Source organism: Acipenser ruthenus, chromosome 27, assembly GCF_902713425.1.
Source record: "Acipenser ruthenus chromosome 27, fAciRut3.2 maternal haplotype, whole genome shotgun sequence".
Classification (NCBI taxonomy): domain Eukaryota; kingdom Metazoa; phylum Chordata; class Actinopteri; order Acipenseriformes; family Acipenseridae; genus Acipenser; species Acipenser ruthenus.
Window position 1 is genome coordinate 22,067,780 of NC_081215.1, and position 24,626 is coordinate 22,092,405.

At 37.7% G+C, this 24,626-nt stretch overlaps 1 protein-coding gene across 1 annotated transcript in view; it reads right to left on the minus strand.

Moving 5' to 3' along the window:
• Nucleotides 1-24,269, minus strand: part of LOC117432353 (spondin-1-like) — a 68,124-nt gene extending 43,855 nt beyond the window's left edge. Inside the window, exons 1-6 of the mRNA XM_034054150.3 lie at nt 23,630-24,269; nt 21,796-21,902; nt 14,916-15,049; nt 11,287-11,360; nt 10,934-11,056; nt 6,577-6,725 (exon numbers count right to left, since the gene is read on the minus strand). Of these exons, the coding sequence (XP_033910041.3) occupies nt 6,577-6,725; nt 10,934-11,056; nt 11,287-11,360; nt 14,916-15,049; nt 21,796-21,902; nt 23,630-23,858 (816 nt within the window). The 5' untranslated portion in view covers nt 23,859-24,269. The remainder of the gene's footprint in view (nt 1-6,576; nt 6,726-10,933; nt 11,057-11,286; nt 11,361-14,915; nt 15,050-21,795; nt 21,903-23,629) is intronic.
• Nucleotides 24,270-24,626: the final 357 nt, after the last annotated feature.

Below are 24,626 nucleotides of genomic sequence, written 5' to 3' on the forward strand. Positions count from 1 at the left end.
ATTGCTGAGCCTGTGTGTGAGAATTGCTTCACATGGTGGATTTTGTGTAGCATCCAAATTCAGGTCCGATACACTATATTATTTTTTTAAAAAAAGGGCATGGGCCGTTAACAAAAACATATACATTCACTTACAAAAACAAATAAGCAAGTCCTTAGTAAACTCTTTGTGATTTATGGCATTGTTATTTGTCGGTAAATTGTCTGTTAAGGCCATCAGGCACTTCAGATAATAAGGGAATACGAAAATAAAAACAAAGAACGCTTCAATTGTATGGATCGCTATTACTCAATTTAATGGTTTCAATTCTTGCTGCAAGGAAGGCTGAAAAATCACTTTTCAAACAAAGGGAACAAAGAAAGTATCCTATTTAATTTCCCATGAGTTAAAACAGTGCTTACATGTAGAATCCATAGGAGGCTGTGTGGTCCAGTGGTTAAAGAAACAGGCTTGTAACCAAGAGGTCCCCGGTTCAAATCCCACCTCAGCCACTGACTCATTGTGTGACCCTGAGCAAGTCACTTAACCTCCTTGTGCTCCGTCATTCGGGTGAGACGTAGTTGTACGTAACTCTGCTGCTGATGCATAGTTCACACACCCTAGTCTCTGTAAGTCGCCTTGGATAAAGGCGTCTGCTAAATAAACTAATAATAATAGTAATAATAATAATACCCCTCTGCTGCTGCAGGTAGTTGGTTTAGCTCACAAATTGAGGATCGGATAATATGTGGGGTTTAAAATAAATCCATTATAGCAAAGTCCAATCAATGTAGACTTGACTTCCCTCACCTCGATCTAATAATTCAGTTAGCAATGAAATTGCATCTGATCTGTATTCCATGGTCATTAAACAGCTTAAGATAAAATGAATATCTACAGTGATAGCTACTGGCAGCGATACATAATTCAGATGATAGCTAGAATATTATCATTAAGAATTGCCATGGAAGTCTGGGGCTTAAAAAAAAGAAGGAGGCAATTTTGGGTATAATGTCTTTTTCCGATATAATGACACATACTGTACTTAGTAATGTGATTTGATTGAAAATGCTTCGATTTGAAGAAGTCTTAATTTTATGTTAATTTTAAAATGTCCTCTGATCCCCTCATAGGTCATGCTTTACAGCGATATAGTGCAGTAAATGTGTTTGGCATCATCTTCGCTGGTCCGCAGATGGTTGTTGTCAAGTACAGCCAAATAAAAACTGTTAGCATTAACTACATGAAGGAGGGCACCTTCCATCCGTTGAGCTGAATTGCCTTGTGCCATGAAGGAGGAGCTGAACTAAGACCAAGACCCCCTCTTCCATGCTGAACTTGCCCCATGATATCACTGATTCGAAGGGCAGCCTGCATCTTCCACGGCTTTCTTTGTCGCCCACTTTCTTCCAGTTTTCAACACAGGTGCTGCCTCCCTTACGCATTTGTCACGTGACTCTACTAATGTCATTTTCAGTTGGACCTTGGCGCACTTAAACTCCTCAGTTAGAGCAGAGACTGGTAGCTGCAGTATTTCTTTACCATAAAGTCCCACTCTGCTGAGGCAGCGTGTCACTCCCAACCATTTCCTGATGTATGAACTGATTAAAGCTTCCAGCTTCTCTACTGTTGTCAAAGAAACCTTGTACACAGTCAGTGGTCACAGCAGCACCGGTTCTTTTCTCTCTTATGCTGGTTTGTCTGACCGGGTTCGCAAGGATCATTAGGTGCAGAACTATCCATGCAAGTCCTCCTCACGTCTATGACAGGGGTGCTGACATCCTGCGAACTGTGGTTTGCTTACTGTCGCTAGATTTCATTAGACTGACTTGACTGACTTCGTAAGAAGTACTGATCAATGCGAGGCCCTTGTCCCTTCTCCCTCAAGCATTTCATTTACAATAAACCCTGCATGGTCACTACACTCTGTACCCTTGAAATTCTCTATTACGCTGTAACTGTTTACTTGTTGACTCATGTATGTTTGATGGTACATTTTGGGTCAGTTTTAACTAAGAAAGTTGTTACAAAAGTACTCTCCATTCTCATATCCGTTACCGTTCCTAAGTCGTTAACCGTGTTGTCCAACATGGAGTCATCTTCCGCCCCCTGCTCTCGCAGACTCTAGGGGTATTTTTCTCTTTAATTTCTTAGAAGCCTTGGGCGGGTGTCTCCAGAATCCTGTAAACACAGAGCTGGATACTGCCGACAAGGGTAGCTAACCCTTGCCAGCCCTAATGGGGTCTCTTTCCTCCTGTAAGCTGAAGATGTATATGCATTACAGAGGCAAGTGACATGAAAAAGCAGGTAACCATGACAGGTTTACAAAAATTGCACAAGAATGAGCAGTTTTCAAGCTGTATCTTGAGAATAAAAATGCATGCAGAATACTGTATGTAACGGTGCCTCCACTGCGGTGTATCCCTGTTGCCAGGCATTTGCATCCTCCATGGGGGACAATAAATGGGTAACTCATACATCAACACAATGGATTGTACCACAGATTTTAATAGCCCCGTTGGTCCTTGGAAATGCAGCGAGTGTTTCAGAACCACAGGAAGCGACTGCAAACAGCGTAGACAAATCAATATATAAATATCTGGATTATAAATGTGAGAGTTTCTCAGAATGTCTTTAAAGTTCATTTAAATGCAGAATCACTGCGCTAGGGGTGGTTTAAAAAGAGAGTGATCACATCTTCACTAAGTGTTGTGTGGGCACCAAAGACGCTGGATTTCTTTCATCTTCATCAGAATTCTGACTCCACTTAATAACCACTCTTTCGGGCTGTTTAGACTCACAGTTGATAATTAGGAGCAAATTCGAGCAATCTTTATTGGTGCTCTCGGGATGATGTCTTTATGTCGAAGGGGAACTGCATGCAGCTACTGACACCAGCAATAAGGCAAGAAACCCACAAGCCCATGAGAACTTGAAGCATATGTGGAAGCTACTGCAAATCAAGGTCAGTACATTAGGTCTAGAAACAAAATTTCTCTCACTCTCGTGCAGTCTAATATATTTAGTTTTCAAAATAAACAAAAAAAGGTCAGGATCACTGGCATTCCAAAACGACATGGCTTGAAGGTCACAGGTCAGTGTTATTACTGGGTGATAAATCTATTTTATTATTGTTACTGACCACTGGCCTGTGTCAAAAGTGGCAATTAATGAGATCTATAGTAAAGAACTACATTTTTGTAAGACACTGGTACAAAACAATTTTGGCCTCTCCTTGGTACAACTACCTCATGTATCATAGTGTGCTTCCTAATTGCAGGAAATTTGTGTAAACTAATAAAATACCGAAGTATGCAACAGCCTGTTTCTGTTATGTACTTTAAAATGGGGAAACTTAGTTCTCAGATTAAATTTCTCAATTCTGCAGTAAATGAACAGACTCCAGCAAGCAGAGTAATTCAATACCCCTGTAGTTTTACTGTTATTATTCCCAGCATATTCATTGTGTAAGCTAAGTGTGTTAAAGGAAATAGGGATTTTATAATCTATCAAAACAGACAGGAGGTCTTCCCTTGTAAAAGGCTAACATTATCAAAGCTGCATCATCAGATTCCTCATTAAGACCATACTGTGCTTTTGTAATAGTTGACTAAATATGCAATTAAGGGCACAAGTTGTAACAGCATGGATTTTACATATAAACCGACAGAAGACAAGGTAGACTTTTTCAACTAAGCAGATGAATAAACAGATATTAAAATAAGCTTTCAAACAATAAGCAATAAACCAGAAGCTGAGGCATCAAGTCATCTTGTTTAATATTTTTTTTATGCAGGCAGCCCAGCTTGGATATTGTCGCCTCAGCTTTCCACTGGTTGAACGGTCGGAGGTGCATGTAATATAAAGGTCCGGTCAAAGTCAGGATACACTACTGGCAGCATTACCACAGCTGGGGAAGTCAATCCACATTGAAATGCTTGAAGCATTACTTGATTTATGGTCAGAATGAAAACATTGGTTTGTGACTCCTTGTGGAACATTCTCTACTCATGCACAAAGGAAAATACATATCCAAAATTTAAAAAGGTCAGAAGTGACTCACACCCAGCTGAGCCAGAAACTTGAACTTAACCCTTTGTTACACAGAGAACGTCTACAAATACTGGAAATCGAAATGGATTGTATGTATTTATGAATGACATTAGAATATCAGTCAGTTATATTAGAATAATTATCTTCAGAATGCCCCACCATCCTCATCATCTAGTTACAGATATGGCATCTAATCAATTTATTGAAACTGAAAGTCTATCTCCAATATATCTAACAAATGAGCAGACAATAATTCAAACACATCCTACTGTCTCAGGGAAAGCGTATAATCAATCATGCTCTTTCTTTAAAATTGAGGCAATCACAGAACATATTGATCCATATACAGTACATCAGCATAGCAGTGGTTCTATATTATAGGGTGTCACTTGATGTCGATATAACAAAATTAAAAAAAACAAAAGCTATGGTCTCTGGTAACTTTTGAAATACTACACTAGTTTTTTTTTTTTTTTCTGAATCAGTACCATAGTGCTATCTCAGTTAATCCACAATAGAGTATTTATTTCATCATATACCTCTCCACCAATCAGAACACATAATTAAGGCTATGATTTTGGCTCAGCACATCTACAGTAATCCATCGTGTATCTGCCTGTCACATATCCGCCCTACCCGTTTATCCGCCATGATCAAGCTCTTCAGCAACGTTACCTTATTATTGAACAGAGAAGATTTGTTCAGAGATTGTAAAGCCCACCACAGTTTTCATACACTGTGTTGTTTGCTGGTAGTGTCACATGAGCTGTTCAGTGTGTTGACTTGATATATAAATAAATATTGCTCGCCTGCAGGGTATATCAACTTCAACTTCAACTTCCGTCTCGATCTCCTGTCAGTCACTCAGCAGTGAATGCACACACCCACACGGCAGACGGCTATTCTGGTCACCAGCATTAATACCCTGTATCTTTCTAAACAAGGGATTTAGTGGAGCTCCCTAATAAAAGCTGAATCTCAAAACAATAATTGTGTGAATGTAGTGTTACATCTGTGTATAATGGTATTTAAAACATGATTCATTTATCCCACCTACTGTACTTAAATGTAAAATGTATCCAATTTTGCGAATGCAGTCTGTATTTAAAGTATGAACAACAGCTGCGACCACTTTGCACAGTCAAAAGGGCTGTGACATGATGCGTCCTTTGTACAGCAAATCGTGAAGCTGCACAGCTTTTAGTTGTCTGCCCCAGACATGGCGCATTCATCTGCGACAGAAGCATGAACCAGGCTTTACAGTTTTCAACAATTCTGAAACAAACAACATGTTGTAAAGAATGCCTCTAAGTTGGTAAACTTCTGTTCTCTGAAGCATTTGTTCTTCTGTCTTTAAAGAAAACATGTTTTGGTATTTTAGCGGTCACCCATTTAAATGCTTGCTCACTTAGCTATCTCATTCGCTGGTCTACATGGACATAAAATGGACTACACAAGTAAATCTAAATCTAATTATCACTTGACAAACACTAAATAAAATATCTGGTGTCACACACCATCATGAAGTCAAATAGGTGACCGAGGTAATGTTTTCATTAACACAGTGCCTCCCAATCTAAGCTACTACTTTTCAAAAGCTGGCCAGCATGACCACCTGTTTCAGGTCCTGGAAGGACACATTCTTATTTTGAGAGGAATCTAATTATTGTGATGTGTAGTTTCTTAATGAATCATATGCACAAATTCATAAATTAAAATTCATTTCAGAATGACTTGTCCTTCGCTTTCATTAACACACAGCTGAAGGTTACAAGTGTCTATAATTACATACAGTACCCGACTAATTTTTATAGGAAGTATGAAACGGGTTCACTGATTAGAAAATGAGTTGTGTCAAGTGTAGGACACTATAGAGCTTAAATACACAAGAGGGTGCTGTTTTTGCCTCTCCAATATTATGGTAATGTATCTGCAATTATAAACTAAATATATTACAAATGTGTGAGGGTGAAACCCTCACTGTAATATTTTACAGCACTGTGAAAATAGTTTTTAAAAAATAAACCTATGGAGGGGAAAAATAAATAAATACATAACTGATTTAATAAATACTAGGACGTGGTTAAAAAGATGCTACCGACGTCTGAACGCCAATATCGCCCTGAACAGGTGCATATGTTCAGAGAGCTATATAGGATAAGGTTTTGTTTATTGTATTTTATTTATTTTTATTTTCTCTTTCAAGTTATTAACTGTTTAAGTGCTGCATTTTATCCACTATTCCGGGTTAAGTGCAATAGCAATAAAGACATTTCCACGTTTGGATAAATCCAGTCGTTTGTCTCTCTGAGTTCCTGCAACTTTACCATCAGACCCTGGGTTGCCCTAACAAAATGGATCACTGTATCGTTTAAAAGGTGAACGATACAGTGCATAAATAAAGCAACAAAATGCAGAACTAGATGAAGTCTCACAGAACATATATACAGATAAATACAAAATGACATTGCATTTATAATAGCACATATACATTCTGTATTTTTTATTTTTATTTTTTTACCCTTATGAGGTTATTGTGTTTACCTTTTGTCGGATCTCTTCCTCCATTTTCACCGGGGAGCCGAACTCAGCCACCTGCTTCACTCCTTCACTAGCATAGTCTCCATACTCCCACAAGACATAATCCTTCGAGTGGGAGGCCCCAATGATAGCCGACCAGTGGTTAGCACGTCCTTTGGAAAAACAGGTTTATTTAACGTATTAATGTATTTGTTCTTTAAGACGTTGAATTTCATGAAAAGCATCCATGTGCCATGTCAGACCTGACAGTCAGAGCGTTAAATAAAGACCAAACCTATTTCTTGAACCATTCAATTAAAAAAAGCACAATTTTGTTATTATTATTATTATTACTTTTATTTATTTCTTAGCAGACGCCCTTATCCAGGGCGACTTACAATTGTTACAAGATATCACATAATACATTATTTCACATTATACAGATTATTTTTACATACAATTACCCATTTATACAGTTGGGTTTTTAATGGAGCAATCTAGGTAAAGTACCTTGCTCAAGGGTACAACATCAGTGTCCCCCACTGGGGATTGAACTCACGACCCCCCGGTCAAGAGTCCAGAGGCCTTCAGTTCATTATAGTACCAGTTTTTGTGCAATTAAACAGTATTGTAACAAACTAATCATCTTCACTCAGTCTCTTGAAGAAAGATACACAGCTCAAAGGAGGACTGCCACTAATATAATTGCCTTTCAGATTCCTTTCAAGACTGTCAGTGTGCAATAAAAATGTTACCTTGTGAACTGCATGATAGCCATCATTAAAGTTATCATTAAATGACCACAAAACAAAGCAAGCGAAAAAGATTATAAGCCATTTCTAAATAACTTAGCTCAACTCTTTCAACATCACCTGAACCATCTAGAAAAGTAACCACTCAAGTCAAGCAGAAAGCTAATCGCAGTCTGGGAAAAATAATTCCACTCAAGCAAAGCAAACTGGTCTGAGGCATTTCCAGATAGAAAACTTATAAAAGAGTTATAAAAGACCTTGGAACTATTTAATTGGTTATCTTTCTTTGCAATGTCTTCAAGTACAAACAAGTAATCTTATAATGTGTCTTTCATTGCTGTTGCAGATTGGGCCTTAGTGACTTTACTAGAAATGTTTAAATGAGATTTTCAGTTCTGCTCCACATTTGAATGCCAAGCTCTAGGTCTGCACCTAAATTTGGAAGTGACGGCTTATAGTTGAGAAATGAGTTAACAGTACATCAACAGAACTGATATATCACTTCATGACTGCAGCATATATTCCTTTCAGGCTTTTGATTGACAACATCCTCTTCTCAATTGCTGTGTGAAATCCCAACCTTCCTGCTCATGTTATTTCAGTGCTTTCATTTCACTGTGGCGTAGTGGTTAGGGCTCTGGACTCTTGACTGGAGGGTTGTGGGTTCAATCCCTGGTAGGGGACATTGCTGCTGTACCCTTGAGCAAGGTACTTTACCTAAATTGCTCCAGTAAAAACCCAACTGTATAAATGGGTAATTGTATGTAAAAATAATGTGATATCTTGTAAAAATAATGTGGTATCTCGTAACAATTGTAAGTCGCCCTGGATAAGGGCGTCTGCTAAGAAATATATATATATATATATATATATATATATATATATATATATATATATATATAATTTTTTAAAGCAGAGTTTAAATTCATTACTTCTATTTGTTTTACTTCCAGCAGGCAGTCTCACCGTAGTGCCCTATGATTTAATCTACCAGTGGAAAGAGATTACCATATTGCTGTCACAAATATCTACACCAACGTCAGGTCCCACAGAGATCATGAACTCTACAAAAGCAACAATGCCTTGATACTAGTTACAGTAGCCTTGTGGGGTCCAGAGTCAGCAATAGAACCTAGCTCCCTGACAGCAACGGTAATAGGACAGGCAAGCCAGCCAGGTAAAGTGAAGGAAAGAGTGATAAATTTAATCAATTTCTGACATGCAGTCTTAAGTTCACTCCTCCAAACAAAATGGAAAACCCATTGAGTAAATAAATCTGTTCTGACCCAGTGCATTCTTTCCTATAGTGCTCGAAATAGTGCCATGATTCACTAGAATAGTGGTGCCTATTGAAGATCTCAACGTTCTACTGTTCTGTTGCTAGAGGCAGTGGCCTGAGAACCTTGTATTATTGCTTGTATTTTATACTTCAATTTGGAATATGCCGATATTTCAAAGACAGCGTTACACATAAAAAAGAAAAGTTGATGCTGCTACTGGGAAACTAATCCCTTCATGTGTCACTGTTCAAACTCACTCAAATGGTCTAGCTGCAATCAGGCTATGTGGATAACAAAGCAGCGCCCATAACAACATTAACTAAGCAAATAAAGAGCATTGGATAGCACACTTTAATATTGTAATGTTTTTTAGACGGCTATGCTGCAACAGAGCAATAATAAACCTAGTGGTCATTCAGGAGCACATATTAAGTGTACCATTACAGACCTCATCATAAATGGAGTGATTTAGTATGCCACATACAGTAAATATATTTAATATAGAATTTTCAGTAAAAGGGGCTCCCAAGTGGCGCATCCGGTAAAGGCGCTCCGCGTGGAGTGCTGGATACGCCCTATAGCCGGGACGTCGTCCGTTATTCCATTGCCGAACGTGGACGGGAGCTCACAATGGGTGGCGTACAACTGGCCAAGCGCCGCCGGGGGGGGCGTGGGGGGGCTTAGGTAGGCCAGGGTGTCCTCGGCTCACCGCGCACCAGCGACCCCTGTAGTCTGGCCGGGCGCCTGCGGGCTTGCCTGTAAGCTGCACAGAGCTGCGTTGTCCTCCGACTCTCTAGCTCCGAGGTGGCTGCACGGTGAGTCTGCAGTGTGAAAAGAAGTGGTCGGCTGACAGCGCGGGGGTGATAGCGATGAGCTGAGCCTAAAAATAATTGGATATTCTAAATTGGGAGACAATACGAAAAAATAATTGGCGACTACTAAATTAAAAAATAATAAAAAAAAAAAAAAAACTTTCAGTAAAGCCTGTATTATTAACTCCCATTACTTATATGCAGAGTTAATGTTCTGGCCAAATATCTGTGATGTTCAATGTGCTGTGACTGCTAAAGATTTAGGGTTTTGAATAATTGTATAAACTTGTTTGATCAGCTGCAGGACTCAATAATTTTTACAAATAAAGTTTAATTTTTAATGTGAATGTTGTTTTGGGTTTTTTTTTGCTATTCCTTTTAGAACAGATTTTTGTATGATATTGATTTTTGTTCCTGAAAATTCAATAATGCATCGTGGGAAATATCCGCCTACAGTAGAACAAGCATTAATATGCAATCACAGAATTTAAAATCTAATAATATTTCATATTTCCTTTGATACTGTGAACATTGATTTTTTTATGTCAATTCTTGAAAAATGTATGTTAAATGACTTTAATTAGGAATGGAGAAGATGAGAGGGGGTCTAAGGACCTTAGTAATGGTTTCAGCATTACAATTTGATTTAATAAAATAATAATTACCCAAATTACCCTTTTTAAACCCTTCACTGCCAGGGCCAGGTCAAAAGCCATGCAGAGAACTGATGTTGTGTAGCCCAGTGGCAAAATGCCAAGGCAATTCAATCTTTGCATATGGATTTCAGGAAATAAACCCTTAAAAGAAACCCAGTTACTCAATGCTGCAAGGTGTGTTGCACTTTACATATGAACAGTTACATTCCATTCTAGAAGTACAACTTCTAATATTAAAGACAGTCTCACAAAATTTGTGGCTCATATGGGCTTCTAAATCAACTTGAATATTTAGTCAGTTGTAGTATTTATCCCTTAAGCTAATACATTATGTGCAAAGTAATTCTCAGTTTATCTTAAACCAAGACTGCATTCCAACTCATATAGATTTTATCTGGGTGAAAGCCGTCTCTTATTAATCCCTAAGCTTAATGTATACCTATAAAAGTGGTTTCAAGGTTATTTGTACAAACAGGCTGCTGAGAAAGAGAGAGAGAAATAGATTTTATATATATACACACACACACACACACACACAAACATACACATAGATAGAGAGAATTGAAGTTTATTTCTGCGGCTACAACTTGATTAGGATGGCGAAGAAGTCGTACAACTTTAAAATTAAAATCTGTTGAGCTCACAGATCAGATCAGTGATTGACTAGGTGAGGCCACATACCAGTGTAATGTGGAGAGGGAAATTCTAACGAGACAGAAATGTCAATTCAACACCGAGGAGGTCGCTTTATGCATTTAAGAAATGTATACAATACAATCTGATATCCGAGTGCGGAACTTATTCAAGGGTGGCAGTAATTCAAAGTAATATGGTATATATGAATGATATAGATATACACACACACACAATTCAAGACCTACTTGGGTAATCTTTGGGATGCACCTTCTCTGACCAGTTTCCATAAAAGGTCATTCTATATTTAGCAGTCCCACAGGCGCAGCAGTCAATGATTGGCCTTTCAGTTGCGCCCTCCGATAATGGCTCTGAAATGTTAAACAGAATACCGACTGTAAAAATGGTAACCTTCTAATACTGCACTGTAGCTCAGGGCTGTAAACATAAGGGAAGCTTCTGTAAACTTAATGATATTTTCTGATTATGCAAATAAAAGGACCGCAGGCCTGCATCCCTTGCCCATTGTATGCAGAAGTGCATTCGTGAGATACAATCTGAGTGAGACTAAGTGTGTGTAAAAAAGTGATGAGGAGCTTACCTTTTTCACACATTCTTTTTGTGAGAGAGCCTTCATCTTGGAAATAGATGATTCTTTTTTGCACAATGCTTGCCCTGCAAGGGATAAACATTTAGTATCAGAATGTTGCACATGTAAATTCATAGCAAACTGACGTGCTCAACAGGTAAGACATGTGGAACTATTTCATTAGCAAGAACCACTTTCATGTTTACTTACTGTATACCGATCGGGTATCACATTGCAACACTGTGCATCACATTGATGGAACCATTTACTCCTTCAGTCTACATACAAACCCATCTAAATTGAAGATATTTCCTTTATAGAATTAGTTTATATTCTTCAGTTGTTTTTTTTTTAAACCTTGTTGATTTAACATTTTATTCATAGCTATTAAGACAGCAGCTGTGGTAACATTCTTTGATAAACGTTTTCTCTAAAGTCTTTTGCTTTTTCAAGTTCTTTCCAATGTCTTCAAGGAACTGTCATGTGTTTGATTTCCATACATCAAATTGAATTATGTCAGTGGTGGTATTGAGAGCTTCCTCTGTTCTTATCAGTTGAATAGATCCCATGGCATGTCAAGGTTAAAACTTTTACACAAAGCTACAGGGAGGTTGCCTTGGAGCTAGATGATCAATTCTATGACCTTTCAGATAAGCCAAGAACATATGTGTTCCACTGTGGTGGTACATCTGCATCCCTTTTACATTTATTGACAGAAACATAAAAGGGATAAGATGAATAAGGTGCTACAATCCTAAAACTTCAAACCGACTTTTACATTTCCCTTCTTAACATAACATTTTAAATGCAAGTTAAGATTCACAGAAACAGGTCAGAGAGGCATTTCATTCAAATGGAGGCCAGTCCATCCCTTACTAAGAGAGCTTGTATGTGAAGGTCTTCATAAAAGCATTTGCAAAAACAAAGGAGGTGTTTAAATGCAGTACTAATTGCCTAGTCAGAATTTCTTTTTCATCCCTACTCTCTCTTCTCTGTTTAATGCCGCTAGCAAGACTTGGCTTGCTTCCAGATGATCAGTTCAAATAAGAATATTTATGATCCTTTTGTTCTGGTCTAAGCCATGGGTTTAGATGCTATTTCCTCTGCTGGCAGGCTATACCGGTTCCCTGGGGAAAGTGCCCAAAGAAGCAACTCTATTCAGAACGCACCCACCTGACTTTATAAAGATGTTTTCTGCCCATTTCAGGTCATTCAACACTAATAACGGCAACTGGATTGAAACACTTATATTTCTTAAATTCTTAATCACCGACAGTGAACATTCAGTGGCAGTACAATACACAAGGCATTTGCCTTCCTCAAAACTATGAAACTTGTAGAAACCAGGAGATGTGCAGTCCTTCATCTCGATATGGTAGCAACGACCCAGCTGCTGCACACATGGAAATACTCCAAAACAAAAGGGGCCCTTTGGGCTGATAATTTATCATTAATCTCTGCTAATGAACACGTGCAATAGGATTTCCTTACAGCAGGAGTCCAAAGACAAGTGGATTTATTTGGAGTAAACTACACTCTTGTTTATTTCCTAGTAAAGACAATAGTGATATATATGCATGTATATCCTTTTTACTGTAACATTTAAATGTAACAGTCTCAAACTGTACGATTTCTTCAGGCTATCGAAAAGCAACCTTATACACTTCAGCACACCACACATTTCTTTTCAATTGCCTTAATGCATGAAACTAAAGAAAAATGTGCTTTTGATGTTTAGTAGGTGTGCTCTGGGCACAGTCTCCCAGCAACTGGATGAAATTCTCAGCATATTTACCATCTAGTAAGGATTTTATTAATGAACCATAACATATACATATATACCACACTCACTTATTTGAAAATAAAATATATGGTCCTACACTAGTTTCTAGAAATTTCTATTTGCAAGCCTAGCTCTCAGTGTTGCACATCCTTGATTCACCTAGATAGAGAGAGAGAGAGAGCACCCACCCTATCAATCCATTTCCTCTTGTACACTACAATTTAACACATATTTAATCTTAGTTAAAATGATCCTCAAATGTATTTTAGCTAGGAAATCAGTACATACTTAACATCCCACTGAATTACTGGAAGTGATTCCTAAATCAGCCACATTCCTTCCTACTGTAATTAAACTCCCACTGTTCAAAGAAATCATTTCGTTCCCTGCTTTGATGGTACCGGTATGGAATTGTTTGGTCTTTTAGGCTGGAGGTTTGCTAGAAAGTAGCCATTCAATTCTTAAGAAGTCAAGAAAATTCTCACTCCCTACAGTATACGCCTGTCTCTGTCCCAGGAAAGATGAGCAATTATTCAAAACATTCTGCTTTGTTTTCTGCATGTCACAGACATACTAACTCAGTGACTAGGTACAGAAATTTATTTCTGAAGCTGAGCTGGAGACCACATCAAAAGTTCAAAAACTAGACCACAGGGAAGCAAAATAAATTTCACTTGTTAGGACTCATCATTCCTCTTAACAACCGCATAATAATGTACATTAATAAAAATGTGAACCCCCATTCACATTCCTTAGAAAACATGACACCAAGGGGTGTTCAATAAGAGTTTTAATAATGACAATATAATTTTTTTTTTTTTAAGCTTTAGTCAAAAGCTATTAAATATATATATAAATATGGAATTGTCTACACTGTCTAAGTAAAGGAAGACAACATGTATATCCAATGCTAGATGACACAAATAAAGCACTACAGGATTCAGTGCCGTGAAAAATAGGTCACAATGACCTACAGCACATCCACAGAATAGCATCATCAACACAAGAAGCACAAGCACAACCAATCAGGATGAAAATACTAGGTTAACGCAACTTTAAAAAAGTTATACTGAATTATCCAAAAAATTAAACAAAAAATATCTGAATTCTAAAGGTAAAACTTTAAACTAAGAAACTACTTGAGTTGGTCTCATTCATTTTACCTTAAACTTACACTTTGGAACGAACACAAAGGCTTCAGTTTTACTCTCCTGAATGTGCCTTTACCTGGGCACTTGTTTTAAAAGAGATTCATGACACTTCTCTGAGACACACTCAAAGGGTCAGAGAAGTAACAAAGCAGTACACCTTTCCAATCTCTTTGCACGTTTTAGAACCATTAAATGCAACGGAAGAACTTTCTTGCTTTGTGACCTCAGACTAAATTAACATTTAGGAAGGTTCAAAATCTTCACTCTTCCAGCAAAAAACCTACTGGACCAGTTCACTAAAACTGGCACTGCTTGCACAGCGGGGGAGCTGGACTGGCTAAGCTGATTGGAGGCTGACCTGCACTCCTCTCCCCTTGGCCAAATATGACTTCCACAGGTCACTAGGGTTAAGGCACGTTGCTAAGTGTGAGGAAGCCCAACACTGTTCCGTACCTACTCTCTGATGATAACGGAAGGGATTCATTTCTCAAGTTTTTTTTTTCTTTTTTTAAATAAACAAATCTATCACCCAATTTCATGCACATGAAATACAACTAAAAATAGGAACACAATGGCTGCTGAGGTATTGCCAAGCAAAAGTGTGTATGCTATCCTTAACTATCACCCTTAATCAAAATCATTAGCATTCCTTGTTCCACAATTGCAATTCTACATTGGACAAAAATGTGTTGCACATGATCACCTACTTTAAGATAACACAGCCAGCTCCAGAAGGGGGCGCTGTCCAGAAAACTTGTATCCTTGTCCTCCTCCGGGGTGTACTCTCCGTGACAGCGGGGGGGCAGTTTGTCATGAACTGGGTATCCTCCTCGTCTATAATCTGTGAACAATTAAAAATTGTTATTAGACAGTTACTGCATCCATGTCCAGTGTATAAACCTCAGAACTTGCATCCACCAATCAATAACCACAGCCAGAACTCCAAGCAGCTCCAATGCATTTGTCATGTGACCGATAGCAGATTAGATTACAGGCGTCTGGAGAACTCGGAGACAGTAAATTTAAGCACCTACAATTAACAAGTGGCCTAAAATAACAAACATCCTAGCGCATTTATTTCTGAAATAAATACTGTAGATTTTTCAGAATCAGCCAAAGCAGATGGTAGAGAGGGAAGAGGGAAAAGTAAAGCAATCAAAACTTTTCTGTCCTGACAACGGCGATGCCCTAAAGGTTCAGCCCCCTCAATAGTGCAGCATTGAATGATGCTTTATGGGTGTTATGATTTGTGGGCTCTAACATTCTGACAAAGATAAGAGGTATTCATGTTAAAAGAGAAAAAAATTAACTCAGTTCATCTGTACAAATCTTGCCTTAAACCATAACATTGTTCAGCCCTACATGACTGAAGAATAATGAATACAAGCATTATTTCAAAACATTTTATCCTCACCAAATGTATGCACTGACCACCAACCTATAGACTCCTCGGTAAGTTTCACTCTGAACCAAAATCACTCATTTCTGTGCAGTTAACCATAATAAAATCAATACACCATTTTACAGCTTTACACTCACAGATAGATTTAAATTAAAACTTGAATTTAACATATTAGTACATTGCAGTGAAATCTCAAAGCAGTTCAAGAGTTAGGGAAACCTCATTGATCAAGACTTTGGAGTACAGAGATGTAAGAGGCTGAATACAATGGAGGGTTCAAAAGGGATGCATTTATAAAAAATAAAAAAGCAATACACTAAAACAGTCATGTTTTCCCTATTTCTGATCCATCAGGTCAGAAAACAAACACATGGAACAAGAAATCCCATTGAAAAATCCTAGAGAAAGATACCAGAAGAAACAAAATCTGTAGAAGAAACATTAAAATCACCTTGCAATAAACTCAATAAAAAGATTCGGACATTATTCACAGTAGTAAAAAAATCTACAGCACACTGGCGGAATTTAATGTGAAGAGACTTGAAGCCTAGAAAAGATATATCTGACAAATGTCAGTGTGATGCATCACGTATACTACATTTGTATGTACAGTCCATACAGGCTCCTCAACTATCCATTATGGCAAAGGAAATACCTGCCAAAGTATCAAGACTGGAATGTGAGCTACCAACGCAGTGACAAGCCCTGATATCTGCTGATTCAGGGAGATCAGGGGCTAGTTTAAAGCTACACTTCCAACTCCTTCTGCTCCGTGAAATATTAAAATCAAATCCAGAGATATCAATCCTAGTGAACTCCTGTGCCAATGGAAATGAGCTGACCACACACCCAGGGCGGACTTACTTCGTTCACAAAGTTAGTTTAGAACTGCATTTCTTCTTAGTGCCATGACTTAGACATTTGGTACATTGGAAATACACACATCATAAAAAAATGTAATCCTGATATCCTGTTTTGTCAAGTGAACAGCTGCTGGATATCCTCCTATAGTACCCCCCTCCACCATTCCAAATTCATAAAGATCATGACCATATCATACTATAACAAATTCATTCATAAACAAGCACCCAAGGGTGCTAATATACATGTGTTAATACATATATGTGTTTGTTACACACTATTCATATCTACTGCAGTACTGCATGGAATCAGTGTTCTTGTCTTTAAAGTTTTCACATCTGTTTAGCTGTGTAAAACTAGAAATTGGCCTGATTTCAAGAGTCAAAAGGGAGTATTCAATTCAAACATATTTCTTTGCAAATGGCTTTAAAGGATACAGCAAACATCAGCTCAGAGAAGGATAATGAACTTGTTTTAATTGTCACTGTTGGCATTAGAATGGAACCAAAACCAGAAATAGAGGTCAAAGGGAACCAATCGGAATGAGAAAAAAAAGGAGATGGTCTCGATCAGCCAAGTGTTTATGTTCGAACAGTAATTCTCTCCCAGGTGGCTACAGAAAGCAGCTGCTTTATCTCAGCTGTAAAGGTTGCAGTGGCTTTTTAAACACTAAATGATTCAGTCGTAGCTGAGGAGGGGTAGTTGAAGGAAGAAATGCTGTTTCTCTTCAGTGATACCATCCAAACACTTCTTATCAGGGTGTATAATAACCTACATATGAATACAGCATTGGGGCAAGACTTACAGAGTGATGGTGTTCAAAACTTGGTTAAGAAAGAAACACAGATTTCATTTAGCAGCAGCCTCATGCTGCATTAGGAACTGCCCCACAACTTTTTCAGATTTCCTGGCCGCTACGAATCTTGGAAGCCACATAATATTAGCTTTGTCATTTAAGTAAATGTTATTTAAAAAGGAGGGATGGGCAAGAAACTGGACTAAACAAAATACAACCCATACATTTTTTAAATAAATAATGAATCATTCAACTACTAAGAATAATCTTCTCATGATTTGATACCTACAAAGGAAGTCAGTTTATAGCTAACAAAGTTTGCAATATTAAATATTGTGCCACAGGTCAAAGGATTTCTGACAGATGCAAAGCAACAGTTTGTTTATACTCAATTGCTAAAGATGTTTTCCATTTTGACTGGGCTAGGGGAATAGGTTGAAAAACAATGGCTATTGTTAAATCCATTCATTGAGCTTGGAACAACTCCAGTTCTTTAATTTAGTCACAGTAAAGCCCTGTGGAGCCTGAACAAACAGCGAGGGATAACTAATGAAGACGGGTGTTCTAAGTTAGAGGTTTAGAGCGGTGAGATAAATAAATAAAAAATTACAAATAAATGGAACTATGTTTTTGTGCTTAGTATTTGTATGAATGTGGATGCTGTGAAGGCCATGGAAGCTTGCGGGCATCTGACTTCAAAAGCAATACAACAGAGATGAATGTCAGACTGATCAGCCTATGTGGTTCTGTCTGCAAACCTCATCCGACAGAATTTCTATTACTGTGGAAATAGAGTAAAACTGCAAAGTCACAAGGGAACAACTGAGCTAATTTAGAATGAGATCCAGGTCAGATTGACCCAGATTGAACCTGTTAAAATCAGTAAGGATCCAGGTTTGAACTTCTGAAAGCACACCACCATCCCACAATGAATGTAGAATTAATTGTATTGTTTCTACCCAATTGTATGGTTGTTAAAACACTTTGGCTTGATTTCAATCAAAATTGAAGCATACCCAAAGCAGCGCTATAGGCCCATTCATAACTTTTTAGCACCGCAATGACTGCAGCTATTATTTTTCTAAAGCAAGAATAGAAACTTGAAGCCTTTTTTCTGAGGCTGCAATCAAGAATTCGTTAGGCTGATTTTTAATACATGTATGTATGTAATATGTAATGTACTAAAAAACAAAGTGCACCATAAAGCTTGTTATTAGAGGTGCAAACCAATATAAGGCAATTTATATATCACGCAGTCTCAATATAGATCCAAATGTTGGCAAAGGCTTATACATTGATAGTAGACCTCATAGAGACGTCTTGCTGGCACACTCATCATATAATTTATAAGAACATGACCACTACAAGTTACTTAGTAAAACTTATTTCATTTTATTGTTAAAAACAAAATGAAGACACGACCTGACGAAGACATGCATTGTGTGGTGTACAGCCATCTGTTTATATGCTGCTTTTGTTTTTAACAATAAAATGAAATAAGTTTTAATAAGTAGCTTGTAGTGGTCATGTTCTTATAAATTATATGAGGAGTGTGCCACCAAGACGTCTCTACAAGGTCTACTAACAAGGTACAAACCTTTGCCAACATTTGGATCTTTAGTGAGACTTTCTTTAATTTATTATATATATATATATATATATATATATATAAAATGCAAAACGTCAAAAGAAATATGAAACTGCATAAAAATATTACTATAAAAGTTATTACATTTCCTTTACCCTTAGGGGAATTGTTGACAAGAATTCTTAATAACTGTTTTGTCTAAAATATTGCCATTGGTAACAATATACAAGGGGTGGGGGGGAAAGCAATAATATAAAGTCCACATATTTTTGGAAGTTGTAAATCAGTGACCTGTGGTTAAAACATTCCAGTTTAATTAAGCACTGTGTAAACATGTGCAAGAAAACTGTTAATTATTGTAATTTGCTGCACAATGAGGAATTTCTAAAACAAATTAATAGCAAGAACAAAAACTTGTCTTTGTACTTCATCTTAATGGTTAGAGTGGATTCACTGAAGTGTTTACATTCATACATTCATTTTTTTGCCGACAGACGCCTTAAAGGCTGAAGATGAGTTAACCAGTGAACAGCTCAAGTGTAAGCTTGACAGAACTGCTGACAGCCCTTCTTCCTGGGGTCTGCACATTACCATGCCCCAGTAACATGATCTTGATGCCTTGTTACATCTTATTCAGAAAACAGCTATAGAACTGGGCAGTCTTAAATTTAAACTTGTACGGGTCTGAAATATCTTAACTAATGTCATTTTCTTTTGTTGTTTTTTCATCTCTGCCTAGGGATTTTTTTTAAACTTTAAAGCCCAGTGGTGTAATCAAATCGGAATGCTGTTCCGGTATTATTTTCAATAGGCAGCAGTGGTGTAGTCAAGCAAGAACCACATCATAGACAAGCTAAGTCACATGATTCAATCAGATTCAGTCAGCTGCACTCTTGATGTAATGGAAAGAGCATTAGGCACTTCGGTTACAAACTACTTCTTTAAGAAGGCTAGATTGGATCGACTACGACTGTGGACACAAAAACAAAGCCACTGACATGTAAAGTAAAGCATTCTGACAAGATGGAGAAAGACACTTTGTGGAAATACTTGTAAAAGAAGTTCAGTATACAAATAAAAAAGGAATTTGTCAAATAATTATTGTTTCAGAAAATAAAAATAAAAATCTTTATTTTAGTTGCATTCCAATACCTTCAGATTTAGGACTACACCACTGGTAAAGCCTGAAAAGTCCTGAAATGTGTCTTCATGTCAGCTGGTACACCAGATTGTAACTATTAACCTGTCCCCCTGGAACACTGCCCCAGAGGTGTCGTTCCATGTGGTGTTTCTTACTGATGCACACCGGCTGTACTTACAAAACAAACTTGTTAGAGTCCTCATGGGTGCTTTAAAACTTTAAAATTTTAAAAGGTCACCAGGATGCAATGGCTGAAACAGTAAAACTAAACAAGAAGAACAGGTTAGTTAAGTTCACAGCGATATTTACGATTCATATCAAGCTGCTCTTTAATATGGAATAACAAGCTTTTTTAGCAGATTGTTTCAGCTCCTATGTAGTCTCATATCGCTGCTTTGTGGTGGCCACGGAATGGGAGCTGGCAAATGGGAGGATCCACGACCAATTCAATGGTCCCTAAAGACATCGTTGAGATGTTTTCGTACCCCATCTTGTTGTAAATCATCATTGTAAGAAAAAAAACACAGGGGTAACAGGACTGTGTGGACACCCTGTAGAGCAAGTTAAAACAAAGTCTCTATTTCAAACTCACTACAGAGTAGGGCTGGATGGCGCTAATGGAAGTTCCGAATAGATGCTAGGAGGAACATTTTTTACACCCAAAATACAACTGTGGTTTTAGTAACTTCAACACTGGGGCCCATTCAATTAGATACGTTCCTGAGGCTACAGTTTGTTAGCAAAGGACAAGCCTCAATGGAACTTCCTGCCTCCCAATCTTTTTTTTTTTTTTTGGGTCAGGGAACTAAGAATCTGGTTAAAAATATTGTGTTGCTTTTTTCGTTACTTTTGTTTTAATGTTTGTCAGAACATGAAGACATTTCCACCTTGTGTATGGTTATTTTGTGGAAGGGGACTGCTGAACTGTTTTTCGATGTGCTAAACTGATTCATGCTTGGCTTTTAATTATATGTATACATTTAACAGCACAGCACACAAAACTAACCTCCACTACTAACACCGACATTAATTCTCAACCCTCATTCTCATTACCACCTGGGAACACCTATTGACTGGAGCCTAATTAATTATTTAATCACTTCATTCAATTGTCGGCTCCAGCCACATTCCCACGTGTGTGTTGCAGGGAGGATTTTAACTCCCTCCCTGCCACCCAATACTCCCCATATATACACACCCCTGCACTGGCAGGGCTTTCCCCCTGCCCCACTGCCACACAATAATACAAAAATACAAATTAACAGGGGCGGGGCATACCCGTCACAAAAGGTAATACAAATAAAACACATAAGCAGGCAGTTAAACTCAAGTTGTTTCTTGTTCGTTTTACAACACTGACATCATTACATTTCATTCCGAAAAAAAAAAAAAAAACCCGTCTGGAACAAAACAGCTGAAATAGCACATAAAGCCAGCTAGTGAAGCAGCAACACAACTCGCATTAAAATCCCATGTGCTTTTTTGAGGGGGTGGGGGGGGGGTTGTACAAATGAACTCATTGCATCCTCTTGCAGAGCAAATGGCATTGACGTCAACATGCCTAAATATGGCCTGCCTTACATACTTGGAAGACCTTTGCACCTGGATATTTTAACATCATCAATACATTACTTGGTCCTGCCCCAACACTGCCCCAACACCCCCCCCCCCCCCCCCCCCAAAAAAAAAAAAATTTAGCTAGGGAACCTCAAAATAAAATTTTAAAAAATCTATAACCCTACACAGACCGTACCAACCTTAAATTGGATAAAACATTTACAAAACTAACAGTTTCTTACCTCAAAATTGCCAGCATAATCGTCATCGTTGTCACCCTCCTTTCCCTCTTTCAAAGCAATAAGTGTAAAGCCTCTAAAATAAGAAGGGCTGGATGCATACAAAGTCACTAGAAGTGAAGGGGAAAAAAAACACAAAGTGGAATGTAGGTCATACACAACAGGTCTTCAAATAAACATCTGTTCCAGAGACAACTATCAATTATCACACAAGCCTGTCTAGAGATGGTTCCTGCAAAGCGTGCTCCTAGGTAAGGTTTGCATTACCTCATGGCAAAACCGGGAACTGAAAATGATAGCATTACTCACAGGAATTAAACTGACCCCTATGAAAAGAGCTATAGCATTAGCAAACTGTTTAGGACAGATGTCACCGTTATTGAATTGATGTTTGGTCAATATTAGTGCTTTTTATTCATATGTGCAAACTGTACATAATTTTCACTTGTACATGCGTTTACACATGTTCGGTGTTTCTTACAACAAGGCTCGGGTAATAGAAGCATCAAAGAAAGGGCATAAATAAACTTTTACCTGCTGCGCAAAGACTGTTTTTTTCCAGCCAAGAAAAAATATGAAAGGAGTGGACTGAATTGTGACCAAAGTCAATATTTAATTAATCCAAAGCCGTTCTGCACATTTCCTAACAAACAGCAAAGGACATGTAACCCTTCATTCTCTCAATGCTAAGAAACAGCAAATCTAAGCAATTCACTTAATTGAGAGTATGTAATGTAGGAATGCAATACATTTACAGTAGGTCGGGGAGGCTGGCTAATTGAATCAAGTTAATTTTTAACCCCAACAAAGAAAATGTTTTGTGATCTCACAATCTGATTTATATATTTTTTTTTCACAAGAATGCAACATGAGTACACTAGGTCAGGTTTATGCACCCTACACTCCAGATTCAGTAACCCACTCATAGAAATTTTGGGTAATGTGTATTTTGCCTGAAAAACAATGTCATACCTCAGTTCTGTTATAAAAAAAAAATAATAATGATGATAAAATACGTTTTTTTTTGGGGGGGGGGGGTTTCAAACTGAATCGGTCGGATATACTGGTCCTAATAGTGAGAACAGTGGTACGCACTGGCAAACATAAAGAACAACGAAAATTGAGTAAGCAAACATAAACTTATGTACACTCATACCTACAGTGTTTGTGCTTCTGAAATGTGGTACGTTTTACAGGTACACACGTATGAAGAATTGTTTATTATGTGTAACTCAAACCACCAAATGGTATCAGACTTTACCAAAAACAGCAGCAAAGTCAATTGTGTTAGGTTTACTGACAGCTTACACAATTGCAGACATGAAAACAAGCCAGTTCCCATTCATTAGCCGGCTTCCCACAGATACGGAAATCTGTTAAGTTATCGGCAAGGTCATCCAAGATTTAACTGATTTTTCCTTTTACATGTCGTTGTAGAAAAAAAATGTTTGCACATGTATTTCAAATACAGTACAACTTTAAAACATCAGTTACTTGCGCATATTATAACTTATTTTTTACAATTAAAAAAACTATTGCTCGCTAAACAAACTATTGGGTACAGAATTCTATCACAATCACACCTGCGTAGTGCTTTGCGAGAGAGACTTAAAATGTATATTGTGCTTATACAGTAAATTAGCCATCTGAAATCTCGATTATTATTCATATTTGAATACATACAACACATGTCATGACGATAAATTGCATTTCAGATGTTAGAAAGACTAGCCTACTAACCCCGCAATTAAGCCAGTTAGGCTTAATTAAATCGATCCGTGTAGACTACGTTTTCTTTCTTTCTGCAGAAAACAACACAAAAATAAATAACACATACCTCTATAGGTGGTTCCGGGACTGTACAATTCGGGATCCCCTTCCACTCTCAGTCGGAACTCATTAAAACCCTCTCTCCGTGTGCCCTGAGCCCTCAAAATCCTGCTGCAATATCCATCGGACTTCACTGGTAGTAATTTATCTACCGTTTCGTCAGAAAAAGCAAACGCATTTAAAACAAATGTCGAGATAAGACATTGCAAAAGCAAAATGTGCAGATGTAGTCCCATCCTTGGTATTCTATCAGCAATCTTTTCAAACCGTCTAAGAGAAGCTGTTAGAAAAGACCTCCCCCAACTCCTGAAATTGACCAAACTTGTCAATTTCACACACCACTTTCACTTAGCATGAGAAAAGAGAGTGCACACAAATGACGATATGAACCCGTCCCTAAACGACCAGAGGGGAAAACCCAATCCCCCTAATTCCCGAGAAAAGCTGTGATTTGTGAGAGCGTGTGATGATCGGTGGGTCTGTGCTGTTTACTTAACAGAGTACAATTCACAGGGTCGGATGAAATTGCAGAGTGCTGGGTAACGCTGCTGTCTCCAAGACATCCAGCAAAGATCTGGACTAGATGGATTGAGCTAACAGACTTTCAACAAAACGCAGACATACAGTGAACGCAAACATTCATTTGACATTCTTGTTGCTGGCGTTCAATATAGGCAGTTAAACCCTGCTTGTGTTAATTATGCACAGCCGTGATTCGCACTTTCAACAGCTGCTAATTAGATTTCTTTGCCTTTGTTAATGCATATAACGCGGATGTTTTTGTTATTTTATATATATATATATATATATATATATATATATATATATATATATATATATATATATATATATATATATGAACATATCCATAACTGTTGTACAGTAACATAATTACATTTTCAAATCAATTACTTTTCAAAGTGGTAGTTGCATAATAATATAATTGAAAAAAAAATAGGATTTTAAAATCCCCTGATACAACATGTGTATTTGTAATGTTTTGG